This window comes from Nelumbo nucifera, chromosome 5 (assembly GCF_055504915.1).
Source record: "Nelumbo nucifera cultivar China Antique chromosome 5, China Antique-T2T, whole genome shotgun sequence".
Taxonomy (NCBI): domain Eukaryota; kingdom Viridiplantae; phylum Streptophyta; class Magnoliopsida; order Proteales; family Nelumbonaceae; genus Nelumbo; species Nelumbo nucifera.
The window spans coordinates 83,083,115-83,098,632 of NC_142653.1; the positions used below are offsets into that span (position 1 = coordinate 83,083,115).

The window sequence follows — 15,518 nt, forward strand, 5'->3', positions numbered from 1 at the left end:
CAAAATTTAGTTTCACATAATCTTCAGTTGTGGGTTCCCAAAGAATCTTCTCTTTTTCTTTTTTGGAGGAGCTTTTGGCCACCACCTCCCAAGTTCCCCCTATATCATCAAAGGTCCAAGATAAAAAAGAATCTAGGGTCCTAAGCCAATGTATTACTCTCACCAAAACATAATCTTTTACCACTTCTTTGGATCTCTCTCTTCTGAGAAGAATCTCTTATTTCTGTCTTCCCATAGAGTCCATCTTATTGCTGCTCTAGCACTTCTCCGCATAATCCTTCCCCTCCTTTTAGGCCAAACAAAGGTGGAAGGGTCAAAAAGCTTATCTACCTCCGTTGGCAAGGACCACCTGCAACCAAACAAAAAGAAAAGACAATCCCAAATATCTGCAGCAAAAGGACAGGATATCAGTAAGTGGTAACAATTTTTTTCATCGGATTTACACAGAGTGCACCAGTTTGGGGATAAGCATAAAGGGTCTTCTTTTTTGTATCATGTCCACGGTCTTGATCTTCCCATGGTACACCTACTAATCCCTGAGAGTTGGTTAGCCTCAGTTAACCATCTCTTGAACGGTAAATGGTAAGCCTATTACAACTCTCCCCTTGGGGTATCAATCCCCAAAACATCTGATTTCGTAAAGCCATCAGTTTCACTAAAGCATCTGTGAATCCATTGACAGACCTTGGAACCCAAGCAATTGTAACTTTTCTATCCTTCATGATGTCTTTTACCTCCCATATCCTATGCCTGTATCTCCAAGGATCCCTTTTGTTCTTTTCCAGTCAACCTGTCACTACTCAAGAATCCCCTTCTATGATGGCATGCATGTAGTTCATAGCCTTATCCCTTCTTACTCTTTCCAACACAGCCCACAATTCTGCTCTGACTGAATCTCCATTGCTGTTGGCCCAGAGTAAAACGCTAAAATATGTCCTGCCTTGTCCTGAATACACCCTCTAGACCAGATTGGCATGGGTTACCAAGGCTGCACCCATAAAAATTCATCTTAATGATTCCTGTACGTGGTTTATCCCATTGTGCTGCTGTAATTACTCTCATGTCCTCTCTTACCAATGCATGAACAGTATAGGGATTTATTTTGATTGGTGAAAATATTTTTTGGATAAAACTTGTAATGTTTTTTCACATATTTTAATTTAATACAATATAAGTTTCATCGAACTAAAAAAATATTTTCAAGATAAAATAAGAGGAATAGACATGGGAGGGAAGACAAAACCAAAACAAACAAATCAACCCCCCCCCCTTCTGAACCCCGAGAGACCTAGAAGCCTCAGATATATATGATGCTGGAAATGTATGATACAGGAATCACCCCCTCCCCGAGGCTGGTGATACACAGATAAAAACTATATTTAGTAAGAAGTAATATATGGTTTGTAATTACATTTGTAATTTATCAAAAAAAATACATTTTGTATATTTTGATTTCATATATTACATAAAAGCCAGTTCTGTGAATAATTATCAAAAAAAATACATTAGAGGATTTCTGTACATCTTTTTGCTGTATTTTTGCAGGGTGGATCCCTTTTTGTCATCTCCCTAATTGAAATTCTTTTTCTTTTCTTGATGGGACCTTGGAATCTGTATAGTCCTGGTAATAGCTTCAGAATTTTGATGATTTTTATTACTATCAACCTCCAGTATACACTAATTCCATACTCTAAACAGCCTAAATCCCAAGTTGCTATATGAATCTTCATCTCTTAGAGTAACTTCTTTACCGACACTCATCCATTATGGTGCAGGAACCCCTGCTCACTTGTCACTGTAACTCGGTACTTGTTGGCTCATTGCAGAATGATGTCAAAAAGTAAGCCTTTACCTTCAAAGGTCCAGCAAGTATAGTCCCTTTAAATCATTTAAGACGCCACTGGATGAAAGAGATCCAAAAGAACTCATATCAAGCAGATATGCAAATTGATGTCATGCAACACCTTAAACAGGGAAAGAAGAGCATGAGGCAAATCTTCCCTAGGGCTGTTCATAAGAAGACCCAGTCCGACCCAACCCGAGTCAGCCAGGTTTTCTTCAGCACCGGTCGGTTTCGGGTTATAAAAAATCATAAACCGATGATTCGGTTCGGTTGAAAACCGAAACCGACCCGACCCGACTTAGTAGTTAGTTCCTAGTTAGTAGTTACAACCTACTTAGTTCCTACTTAACTAAGTTGTCTCTATCCTAGTTACAACCTAACTTAATTTCTAGTCTTCTAGTTAGGAATGACATTAATGGCAAGTATTGTAAGACAAGGAATCCCTAATCTACTCCCTACACCTTTCCTCCTTTAGATGATTGCTTCTTGCATTTTTTGGAAAAAATTAGAGAAAAGAATCAAAGGATCCTAGTTTCTAAGGTCTTTTACACCAAATAGGCAACCAATTACAATTAGAATTAGGTGTCCTTTTTTACTTAGATTAGAAGGCTTCTTGAAATATACAAATTTCAGTCTTCTTTCTCTAATAGAATTTGACTTTCTCTTTTCTTGATAACTTCTAACTTGGTCCGCCCCCCTAGCCCCTCAATTCAAGCACAACCTCTAATACAATTTGACTCTCAAGAATCAAAAATTTGAAATTTCAAGTTCTCAACTTCAAGACATCACTCGAACTTGGCTCTCCCAACTCCCATCTTCTCATTCTCTCAACTCAAGCTCAAATCTCAACTCTCAACTTCTTAAGACTCAAGCAACAAGCATCACATTCAGTCATTCAAAGGTTAGTATTTTTTTATTTAATTTTTTTTAATTTAATGCATGTTACAAGTTGATATATTTTATTTGTGTTTTGTTTAAGTTTAAGCTTTGAAAAAAATCCAGTTATTTATGATATATTTGCACAAAAACCTCAGTTTTGTATGAAAAAACTAATCTATTTAAATATATATTTCGGTTTTAATTTAAATATATTTTATATTTAGAACTGTTAAATAAAGATATTTCAGTTTTGCATAAAAACCGAAATATCTGAAAAAATCTATATCTAAAAAATATATATTCCAATATATTTGTATGTATATTTTTGTTTATATATATATATATATATATATATGTGTGTGTATATTTCTAAAATATATATTTCAGTTTTAAATATATTTCCAGAAAATATCTTAAAAACTTCAGTTTTGTATGAAAAACCTAATCTATTTAAATATATATTTCGGTTTTAATTTAAATATATTTTATATTTAAAACTGTTAAATAAAGATATTTTGGTTTTGCATAAAAACCGAAATATCTGAAAAAATCTATATCTAAAAAATATATATTCTGAAATATATCAGATATATATTTCCAGAAAATATATTTTTAAATATTATATATAATATGTGTATTTCCGAAATATATATATATATATATTCCAGTTTATATAATATGTATATTTCCGAAATATATATATAATTATATATATATTATATATATATAAAGCTGAAATATAGTAACATATCTGAAATATATATTAAAAGTGAAATATAGTAATATATATCTGAAATATATAATAAAGCTGAGATATATATTTCCATAAATATATATCTGATATATTTCGGAATATATATTTTTCATATATATATTTGAAATATAGTAATAGATATTTATAGTAATTTCATAATTTGCACAAAAACTATGTATTTTTATATTATTATATATTCCAGTTTTAAATATATTCTGAAATTTTATATATAATATGTATATTTCCGAAATAAATAAATAAATATGATATATATAAAGCCGAAATATAGTAATATATCTGAAATATAGATATATATATTAAAACTGAAATATAGTAATATATATCTGAAATATATAATAAATAAATATATATATATTTCCATAAATATATATCTGATATATTTCTAAATATATATTTTTCATATATATATTTGAAATATAGTAATAGATATTTATAGTAATTTCATAATTTGCACAAAAACTATGTGTTTTTATATTATTATATATTTCAGTTTAAAATATATTCCAGAAAATATAGTCTGAAGATTTATATATAATATGTATATTTCCGGAATAAATAAATAAATATTATATATATATATAAATCTGAAATATAGTAAGATATCTGAAATATATATATTAAAACTGAAATATAGTAATCTATATCTGAAATATAAATATATATATATATATATATTTCAATAAATATATATCTGATATATTTTGGAATATATGTTTTTCATATATATATTTGAAATATATTACTAGATATTTATAGTAATTTCATAATTTTCAAAAAAACTATATATTTTTACTGAAATATATCAGATATATATAATATAATATAATATCAGATATATATATATATTTCAAAATCTGAAATATATCAAATATATATAATATCAGAATATATACTTCCAAAAATATATATTCTGAAACATGTTTTTATTATTTTAAATATTTCAGCTTAATTAATGTTAGATAAAAAAATAACATATATAGTTTGTTTACTATAACCAATTAGTTGCTTTTTTTCTTAATTTGTTACATTAGGGATGTTCATCTTGAGAAACTCAATAATCATTATAAATTTATAATGGTATTTTGTTTTCAGATGGATCCTAAAAGAAATGAAAATGTGCATGGGGTTGATGAAGTTGAAGATCCAGTAGCAATGGGCTCAAAGCAACAAGATTCTGAGGCTGCAAATCCCGTAAAAAATCCCCCTGCTCCTCGTAAAATTACTAGGACACAGCCCACTAAGCAAAACAAAAGGCAAGGTTCTAGATTAAAATCAGAAATTTGGGACCATTTCACTAAAATGGAGAATAAGGATGAACCTAGGGCTGCATGTAACTATTGTGGCAAAGACTACACATGTGACACAAAAAATCATGGAACTAGTAACATGTGGAGTCATTTGCAACAACAGTGCATGAAATATCCCTATAGGGTTGATAAAAGGCAAAAGGCATTACCTTTTGAGCATAAAAATGAAGGAGGAGAAAATGGTCTCACTACTGGTAAGCTAAAAGCAGTGACTTTTAGTGTTGAGGAAGCTAAAAGCACTACTGGTTATAATTGATGAATTGCCTTTTAGGATTGTGGAGGGGGAAGGATTTAAGAACTACTCTCGAGCTTTGCAACCAAAGTTTACAGTCCCATCCCGTATCACAGTTTCTAGAGATTGCATGAAAATTTTTCTTGAGGATAAGATGAAACTGCAAAAAGTGATGAAAAATCAACATATATGTCTTACACTAATACTTGGTCATCAATCCAAAATTTAAATTATATGTGCTTGACAGCACATTGGATTGATAGTGAATAGAATTTGAACAAAAAAAAATTAAACTTTTGTCAAGTTCCTAATCACAAGGGAGAAACAATCGGTAAGACTATTGAGGATTTCTTGCTAGAATTGGGCATTGATGGAATTTTTACAATTACTGTTGATAATGCAAGTTCTAATGATGGTGCAATTAGATATTTAAAAAGAAGAACTAGGGATTGGAAAGGCACCATCTTAGAACATGAATTCATGCATTTAAGATGTTCTGCTCATATTGTGAATTTGATATTGAAAGAAGGATTGGAAGACTTACACGAGTCTATTCTCAAAATCCGAAATGCAATAAGATATGTGAGATCATCTCCATCTAGGTTTCAAACTTTCAAAAGGTGTGTTGAGAAGGAGAAAATAGAAAATAAGAATCTTGTATGCCTTGATGTTGAGACTAGGTGGAATTCTACCTATTTGATGTTGGAAGTTGCTGAAAATTTTGAAAGAGCTTTTGACTGGCTAGGTAAGAATGACCCAAGATATCTCTTATACTTTGAAGGCGGTGATGAGGATGAAAATGAGGAGAGTGGAGGTGGGAATAGGAGAGGAAAAGGGAGAGGGAATAAGCATGTTGGGCCTCCTAATTATGATGATTGGGACAACGCCAGATGTTTTGTGAAGTTCCTAAAGTTTTTCTATAATGTAACGTTGTGGTTTTCGGGATCGCTTTATGTCACATCGAATGCATTTTTTCATGAACTTGTGGCATTGCAAACTAGGTTGATTCGTTTGTCTAGAAGTGGAGATAGTCTCTTGAGTTCTATAGCAGAGCACATGCAACGGAAGTTTGATAAATATTGGGAGAACCTTGAAAATCTGAATTTCTTGTTATATGTTGCCATTGCTTTGGATCCTTGTTACAAATTAAAATATGTGAAATTTTGTTTTCGTCAAATATATGATAGTTTGAAGGCCAGAGAGATGACCCGAGAGAGTAGAGGAAACTCTTAATCGTTTATATTACCATTATCATGATCATAAATACAATTCAAATTTCAATGCTGGACATGAAGCATCAAGTTCAAGTAAAGCTTTTAATGAGATGGATTTTGATGATAATGAAGATGATACATGGAGATTCTTAGCATCTCAATTTGCAAAACACTTATAAAGTGAAGAAAGTAAATCTGAGGTTGCAAGGTATTTGTTAGAGAGTTGTGAAAAGCCAAGTGATTCATTTGACATTTTGATTTGGTGGAAAATGAATTTTCAAAAGTATCCTATACTTTCTCAAATAGCAAGAGATGTCTTGGCCATGTCAATTTCTACAGTTGCTTCTGAATCGGCATTCAGCACAAGTGGGCGTTTACTTGATCCATTTAGGAGTTCACTATCTCCAAAAATGGTGGAGGCTCTTATATGTGGCCAAGATTGGTTACGATCCAAACCAATCCCAATTGATGTTCGAGAAGCTATGGATGAAGTGGAAAAATATGAAGAAATTGCATTAGGTAATATTTGTTATCTTGTGAATAAACTTTATTTCATGATATTATTTATAACTTATGTAATTTTTTGGGTTACAAACTAATATTTGTTTCTTTGTTTTAGAATTCTCAGGAACAACGGAACAAGTGTAATTAAGTGATGATGATTGGTTTTTTGGTAAGACTTAATAATCTTTACAAGTGTAATTATTTTTTCTACAATTTAAAATTTCATTTTCCAAGTAATGTGACAAATCTAAAACAAACTTTTCTTGTTTGTTTCTTGACAGTTGAGTCATTAGCATGGCAGCATTTCTTCTTCAAACATGAAGTTCCAAAGTCCATTAGGCCACCTAGTTTTTGAATGGTTGCAAGCAACTTTGGATTAGTGATTAATGAACAACTTTTGTGATTAATTTTCCATTTAAATTTTATCATAGGAGATGGCTGAAATGATGTTCAATTTATGATTGCTTTTAAACCTTACTTACACTTGTTTTTACATGAAGAATTTATTCCTTTACCTGAATTGAACTCAGATTTGTTTTGGACTCTTGGGTAATGGGTTTGGATAGAAATGAAAGCTGGATTACAATTCCATTGATTGAGGATTCGGTAGTTCTTGTTTTTTGACAAACTTAACCGTTGATTGTGGATGATTAATGATCATCTATAGCCTATCCCATATATCTCTCATCTCTATAGTGTAAGTGGACACCAGTTGGCAAAGTGAGTAGTGCAATGTTCTAGAGTCTAGAATCTGATGCTCAAATTTGGCTACTTACCAGTTACCCTCCACAAAATTCTGTGGAAATTGGAATTGAAACAAGGCACTACACTACACTACTCGTACAATGGATTTTGATTGAGTTCCATTGTACCGAGTTCATCAGTAGGTATGAAGCCCTTCACTACCGAGTTTTATATGGATCCCTTCACTACCGAGTTTTATATGGATCCCTTCACTACCAAGTTCATCAGGAGATATGTTGTAAACATTAAAGATGACCCAAGACCCATCACTCCATCAAGAGGTATGCTTTTAACTTTATAGGGTTGTGATGCTTCCGTGCTACTAGAAGGATATCAGACAAAAAGGAGTGATCCAGCCAATGCATCGCTTGGAGGATTCTCAATAGTCGATTCTGCCAAAGACTTGCTTGAACTCTTCTGTCCTGGAACTGTTTCTTGTTCAGATATCCTTGCTTTAGCAGCTAGAGATGTTGTTGAATTTGAATAAAAAAAGAGTACATGAATAAATGCTTGCCTTAAATTTCAGTATTTCACCACTACTTATCTACAGTAGCAGAGAGCATCTTCTTAGCTTTTGTTGGATCCGGCCGTCTTTGATAGTTTGATCCATCCATTATATAGTTTCCTGCAGATTGAAATCTTACTCCAGCAAATAGTACTCTCAAACTCTGCTCCCTCCACAAAATCTGGATCCATGGATGGGCCACAAAACATTAAGGAAATGCCGGTTTCCTTTGGGAATGTAGAGCCAGAAATGAACAGCAACTGAGTCACCACTAAGTAGAGCCGAAACCGACCCAAACCGACTCAAACCGATCAGGTCGGTTTTGCTTAACATAGGGTCGGTTTCGGTTTCAATTTCAGGTAACCCGACCAGGTCGAGTCAGTTGGAAAAACATCAGTTAACTGACCCAACCCGACCCGTAAACAGCCCTAATCTTCCCCTTGCCTGCCTAACAAGCACACATTGTGAAAATCCAAATTGTATACCAAGAATTATATCCAGATAAACTGCCACACAAGGAATGTAACCTTAGACTGGAGTTATGCATTTGTGCATGTTTGGAGGTGTGCTCTGAATTAATCTGACAAAAGGGCCCTTATCCTCTCCAATGGGGGGAAGGGAAAGGATTTAACAGAAAACCACCACAGTGGTCAATGTTCAAAACCGTCCAGTCTTATCTAGATCCCTAAGGTTTGACATTACTAAGAGCAAAGATCAAATTGAAGGGACTCAACCTCTTTCTGCAAGCATATTTATTAGTAAATGATTTTCAGTTTAGATTTGAAAGGTAAACAAGCTCTTGAGACTTTAAGTAAAGAAAAAAAATGAAAAATATGAAGATAATCTTTTTAAATTCCATAAAGAAAAGAAAAAACCTTAAAAATAAAAAGATAATCTTTTTTTCTAATTCAATATTTCCATCATTTTAAAGCATCCCCTAGGAATCTAATGATGGAAGAGAACTTCAAAATAGCAATTAGTTGCCTTACAAAAACCAAAAAAAAAAAAGAAGACAGGTTCCTTGGCAATAGAAGAACACCATGAGAAAGCTTAGAAGTACAACTATGGAAAGGGGGCAAAGTAATTAGTTAAAAGTGGATTTACAGATCAGTTATGAATTGGCTGATGCTTTGGCAAAACAGGGTGTGGATAGAAAGGATCTATTCTGATTTCTGAGCCCATCTGGGAAAAAGCAATGTAATTGATAATATAAAGTGTTCAATACAGTTGATAGGAGGATGTGTGGCTTAGAATAGACATCCTAGGGTACGTTTAACATCTTTTTTTTAAGTAAAAAAGAAAATTTTATTGAAAAAAAAAAAAAGAAAAACTGATTACAAGCATCACAGAGGTGTTAAAATAACACCCAACCAAGCTACAAAAGACAACTAAAAATTGATTGTTTTGGACAACTATATAAAATTGTAAATACCTCTCTTTTTAAGTGTAATAAATTTCTGATGTCAATAAATTAAAAAAAAATAACTTCATGCAGCACATTTTAAAGCTTATTTGTGTGAAAGGCAGATTAAAAGGTTGAATTTTAGATTCCAAGCGTTGTTGATTCATATATTTTATATTGCTATGAAAAAGAATGCAAACAACAAAAGCCTGCCACCTAAATGTTAAATTTTACTAGATGACTAAAAGGAGGTGTAAGCCCGGTGGTGAGGCCTAAAGAAGTCCAACTCTAAAGATCCGGAGGAAGATGGCAGTGATTTACAAAGGTTGGTGGAAGAGAGCGAGAGAGGAAGAAGGGAGGGGGAAGAGAGAGAGAGAGAGAGAGTCTAGGTCCTCTCTCCTCCATAATGGGATTTACGAATAGGTTATTAATGGGTCCCCATATGGGTATGGGACCCTATTTATACCTATTTATAGTGATTTGAAGCTCCATTTTATAGAATCTTCCTATTCACATTTGCCAATTTTACCCTTATGCCTAATTAATGACATGCCCTTATTCTAGAAAATTCTATTTAAACTAGCACAAATAGCTTTACTTGAGTGGGTAATTGACTTGAACCAGTCCGGTCTAGCTCAGGTCTATGCCGGGTCAGCTGGGCCCATGTACTTGTATAAAATCCGCTGTCTTACAGGGGGTGCTTTGAATTTTTTTGGCATTTTTTGCACTATTGCATCTTGCTTCAAAAAGGTGCATGCCTCACCTTGCACCTGAGGTGCAAATTGCCCCTTGCACTTTTTTTGTCTTGCGCTTTTAAAACACTGGGGGTTGGAAGAACTAGGGGCAGACCAAGAAGGACTTGGGTGGAAGTAGTAAGAAATGATTTAAGTGCCCATAATTTGACAAGGGATATGGCACTGAACAGAACAAAATGGCAAAACAGGATTGATGTAGCAAACCCCATATAGTTGGGACAAGCCTATGATGGGGTAAAGGGTTGAATGGTTTGTTTATTCCCATTGTACACGCCCTTGGTGTACAAGTATGCTGATGTATCTATTTCCTTTTGCTTGAGTACAATAATTTACTTTTTTCAGAAAAAAAAATACACATGATCTTTTTGTGCATGTTTTGCATAGAAACAAATTAACAATAAGTCACTGAATTCTATCTTTAATTTCAATTAGCAAACAGCAACAAATACAAAATCTGCAGGTTCAGTAATATTTAAGAACATAAATATTTATAACATAGAATTATCACAAATTCACAATCAGATGCGAGTTCTTACCAGTTTACAATCATTATTCAGAAAGCTAACAGCTTTAGCTATCTGGTGCAATCCCCACGCATAATACTCATCCCTGATATCATAAGGGAAAAAATGATAAACATGAGCCAAGAAAACCAAAGTTTTATTTCTTTGAAGAGGGAAAGAAAAATTTACTTTTTTGAGGAAGGCAAAAAAAGAGGTATCAACACAGATTTTCAGGACATGAATTGGGAAGTTGTCTGGAACCATGTCAAGTGAGATTTAACATTGTTTTATAATCCATGTCAGGATCCAAGCAGAATCAAACACCAATAAGACAATGCCATTTTTTTTAATTTTTTTGATCAGCAACAAAAAGAAATTTTGTATACTGAAATTGAGCACAAACATTAGAATATTAGATAGATGGATAACCTCAGCTAGCCACTTCAAGCTTTAAAGATACAAGAAACTCTCAATTAACCAAACCGCAGAACAGATTTTCGCTTGTTGCCCCTTGTTTTGTCAGTCCATCAGCATACAATTTGCAGCCCACGGTACCCAATTGATGCTAGCAATCATCTGCCTCAATATGCTTCTTATCTCCCTGACAATATGCCTATAAAACTAAGTCCCCTCCTGATTATTCTTCAGCCAGTTTGTGACTACCGTGAAATCCCCTCTAATGATAACATTTGTGCAGTTCAATGATTTTGTCTTTCTCAAGCCAAATTAGGACTGCCATGAGTTGTGCTCTTGTGGAGCTTCCCGCAACTTGGGAATTGATTTTTGCATTAAGATCCCCTCAAAGGTTTCAAATCTTTTGGAAAAATTAATAAGGAACTTTCTCTGGGAGCCTGGAGAGGAGAAGAGAGATCATAGGGTGAGTTGGGAGGTGGTCTCTAGGTGTAAAAAACTAAGAGGTCTGGGGATTGGTAATTTCAAGAAAAGGAACATGGCTCTACTGGGGAAGTGGTTGTGGAGGTTCTCTTTGGAAAGGGATAAATTGTGGACTAAGATTGTGGCTACCATTCATGGGCTGGAAGACAATGGCTGGGATCCTGGAATCTTCGCATTGGAAATCCATCCACAATCTGCTTCCAGTTTTCTCCCCTTGGATCAGGTATGGTCTAAACTCTGGTAACCGAATAAATTTCTGGGAACAACTTTGGGTCAGGGATTCTCCTCTGAAAGACCAATTTCCTTCCTTGTATGCTCTTTCAGACTTGAAAAATGAACACATTTCTTCTTTCTTGGTCCCTTCAGCCTCCACTTCGGGCTTTGGTTGGAACCTTGGCCTGCGTAGGGCAATTAGGGATACAGACTTGGATAGCTTGGTAGCTCTGCTAGCCTCCCTTGAGGGTGTCTTCCTAAACCCTGCTAAGGAAGACATCAGATTTTGGACCCTTTCTAGCTCTGGTACCTTTTCTTGTGCTTCTTTCTTTGAAACCTTAACTCAGCCTCCTACCCCCCTGGGGTTGTCCTTTCCAGTTAAGGAAATTTGGAGCAGACCTATTCCTCCTCGAGTGGGTTTTTTTTGTTGGGAAGTTTTCCTAGAAAGAATCAACACTTTAGACTTACTTCAAAGAAAGAGACCCAACTATTGTCTACTTCTTAATAGATGTGCTCTTTGTAAAGCTAATGGGGAATCTGGCTACCACCTCATGGTCTCTTGTAAGGTTGCTAAAACTGTTTGGGAGTGGGTTTTCTCCCGTTTTGGGTGTTCTTGGTATCCTCCGGAGACTGTCCAAGGTTTGTTTTCTACTTCTTTTTTCAGTTGGCCTAAGAAGCAAGGGAAGACTATGTGGAGGTGTATTAGGGCAGCGGTATGCTGGTCTTTGTGGGAAGAAAGAAACTCGCGCATTTTTTCTAACAAGGAAAAAACTTTGGAAGATTTGTTAGATCGAATCCTTTTAAGAGCTGTCCATTGGCTAAAATCTTTGAAGTTGTTTTCAGATTGTCCTATGGATGACTTGCTAAGAAACTGGAAAGAGATTGCTTCCACTGCTAGATGCAAGAGGACTCTTTGTCCGTTCTGGTCCCCTCCCCCCTCGGGCTTTATAAAGCTGAATTTTGATGGCAGCAGTGTAAGGAATCCAAGGCCCTCTGGGATTGGAGGAGTCTTCAGGAATGAGGAAGGGATTGAAGGAATCCAAGGCCCTCGGGCTTTACTGCTTTATTCTCTGGCCCTATTGGAGAAGGTGACTCTCTTAGGGCTGAGATCCTTGCAGCGCTTGAAGGAATTCGAAGAGCAAAAGAATTAAATATTAGCCGCTTGATTCTGGAAGGTGATTCGAAGGTGGTGGTTAATTGGTTGAAGACAGAGAACAGTGGTTTGTGGAACTTTAACAATGAGAAAAAACAGTTCTTATGGCTGGGTAGGGACATTGAGATTCAGTACAGCTGGGTGAAGAGGAGTGCCAACTCATTAGCGGATGGGTTGGCCAAGCAAGGAGTGAATAGGGAGGCTGTTTTCTGGGCTAGTTTTTAATTTTTCTTTGCATTCCCTGTGTTTTCTGTTTTTGGGGAGCTAAGTTATTTTATCTCCCTTTGTATTCTTTTCCCTCTCTTCTCTTAATTTAATGAAGCTGTTGTTATTGATCAAAAAAAAAATCCAAGCATGACAAAAAATGAGATATTGAGAGTCAATATATACATCCTATCCATGTAGCTTATAGTTGGGAAGCAACTGGAACTTGGAGATGGGATGCATATATTTTTGTTTCAATGCTCATGATGTACATCATCTTACACTTTCTTAGTACATTTTTTTGTGCTTATCAATTAAAAAAAAAAAAAGAATATTTTTGCCTTCTCAATCAAAATTGGAGCAAGGAATGGAAAAACAGGATTCATGTAGCTGGCTCCATATAGTTGGGACAAGGATTACATGATGAAGATGGTGATGAATCAAAAATGGAGCAAATTTATAAATTGAGTTGAACCTTGGGTTACATCCATTCTATTCCATGCCATAAACCTTTTGAGTGAAACTTTGCTTTTGGCTATTACTTATTTTGACAATTCTTGAGACTTCCCAAATTAGAACTTTGTTTTGAATAAGCCAAAAATGATCTCCTGATCATCTGGATTTCAGCACTTTGCCCCTTATTCTGTTAATGAGGTTAATGGTGAAGGTAAAATTACTGAGTTGTCCATTCAAGATTTGATCGGATGAGCACAAAAGCTATCAATATGGAAAAATAGGTATGCTAAAACACAGAATCTCTTTTGAACCTGGCTACTGTGCTTTCAAGCCCTTGCCAAAGAAAAAACAGGGCTCAACATTCTGAAGATGAACTCGGTTGAGAGAAAGATGAGAGAAATATGGGAGGAAGAGATTCTGTGGTTTGGACTATATGGGAGGAAAGAAACCAAAGACTCTTTTCTGAAAAAAGTAAATCAAAGGAGGAAGTCATTGAAACCATAAAAATCAGAACTGCACATTGGGTGATGACCATGGAACTATTCAAAAACTTCTCCACGAATGAGATTCTAAGAAGCTGGACTTAAGTAGCACAGACAGATGTACCCAAAGAAGTTGTGAGAGCAGAGTGGAAGCCACCTGCACTGAACAAACTAAAACTAAACTTTGATGGGAGTTCCTTTGGCAACCCGGGAAGGGCAGGTATAGGGGGTGTTATTAGAAATCATCTAGGTGAAGTTGTGGCACTCTTCTCAGGACCAATAGGTATTGGTGACTCAATACAGGCTGAATCTTTGGCTCTACTTCAAGGTTTAAAGATGGCTGAGCAGATTGGTACAACAGATTTAGAAATAGAAGGAGACTCACTGCTGGTCATTTCTTGGGCTAAAAACATTACATCTGCACCTTGGAAGCTCAAATTTATATACAGAGAAATTGACATAATTACAAGGAGGTTCAACACTCAATTTGGTTGGGTCAAAGGACTGCAAATGGGTTGGCAGACACCCTAGCAAAACAGGGGGCAATTAGATCTGCCTTGTACTGGGCAGAACTGTAAATGCTTTGTAGTGTTTGCAGATTGGGTTAATGCTTTCTGCAACCTATAACTATTGTATTTCAATATTTCTCTGTTATTGATAAAATCTTTTTGCTGATAAAAAAAAAAGATGAGAGAAATATGTGAGAGATAGGATTTTAGGAAAAAACAAAATTAAAAGAGTAAAATAGTCTTATAAAATAACACAAGTATTTAGAGGTTTTAGAAATGTTTAACATGCACATGACAGTCATATGGGGATCTTCATGAATTTAATTGATGGAATACCCACCCTCTAAGTACAGGGTGGCCTGGTGGGTGTCTTTAATTTACCCTTAATTCTTTTGTTTTAGTCCCGTCTGTCCCTCCCCAGACCTCACATTGGCAAGGGCCTCATATTTTTTTTCTTTTGACAATTGAAGAAGAATTTTATCAAGAAAATATGAGAACTGTTACAAGCATCCCACTGAGAGGCACGAGGTGTGACCTCCCTTAAAGAGTGAAAATCACATAGCACTATAGATCAAGATTACAAGGTATCCCAGTACAAATGTTCCCTCAAAACCCCTTGTTTAGCAAGATAATCTGCCATAGCATTTGCATACCTGCCAACCCACTGTATGCTAACACTCATGTTTCTTAACAACCAGGTGGCCTTCTTTGATATGTTCTTGTAGCACCAAATGACTGAGCTCGGATCTGCTGAACAACCTACAATAATCTCAAAGTCTCCTTCAATTTGAAGGTTCTCAACACCAAGTTGATTAGCAATCTGAATACCTTGTAAAGCTGCCAACAATTCACCCTATTTGAGTCTCCTATTCCCACTAGGCCCGAGTACAAGGCTAGATATTACCGTCCTTATCTCTCAAAACCCCTCCTATACCTGAGGGGCC

The 15,518-nt window shown here is 35.1% G+C and overlaps 1 protein-coding gene across 2 annotated transcripts in view; it reads right to left on the bottom strand.

The window, feature by feature from the left end:
- The window catches only part of LOC104593757 (uncharacterized), a 107,258-nt gene that overhangs the window by 68,920 nt on the left and 22,820 nt on the right, over nucleotides 1–15,518 (bottom strand). For both annotated transcript variants that reach the window (XM_010253745.3, XM_010253744.3), the window contains exon 4: nucleotides 10,697–10,769. In XM_010253745.3, coding sequence (XP_010252047.1) covers nucleotides 10,697–10,769 — 73 coding nt within the window. The remainder of the gene's footprint in view (nucleotides 1–10,696; nucleotides 10,770–15,518) is intronic.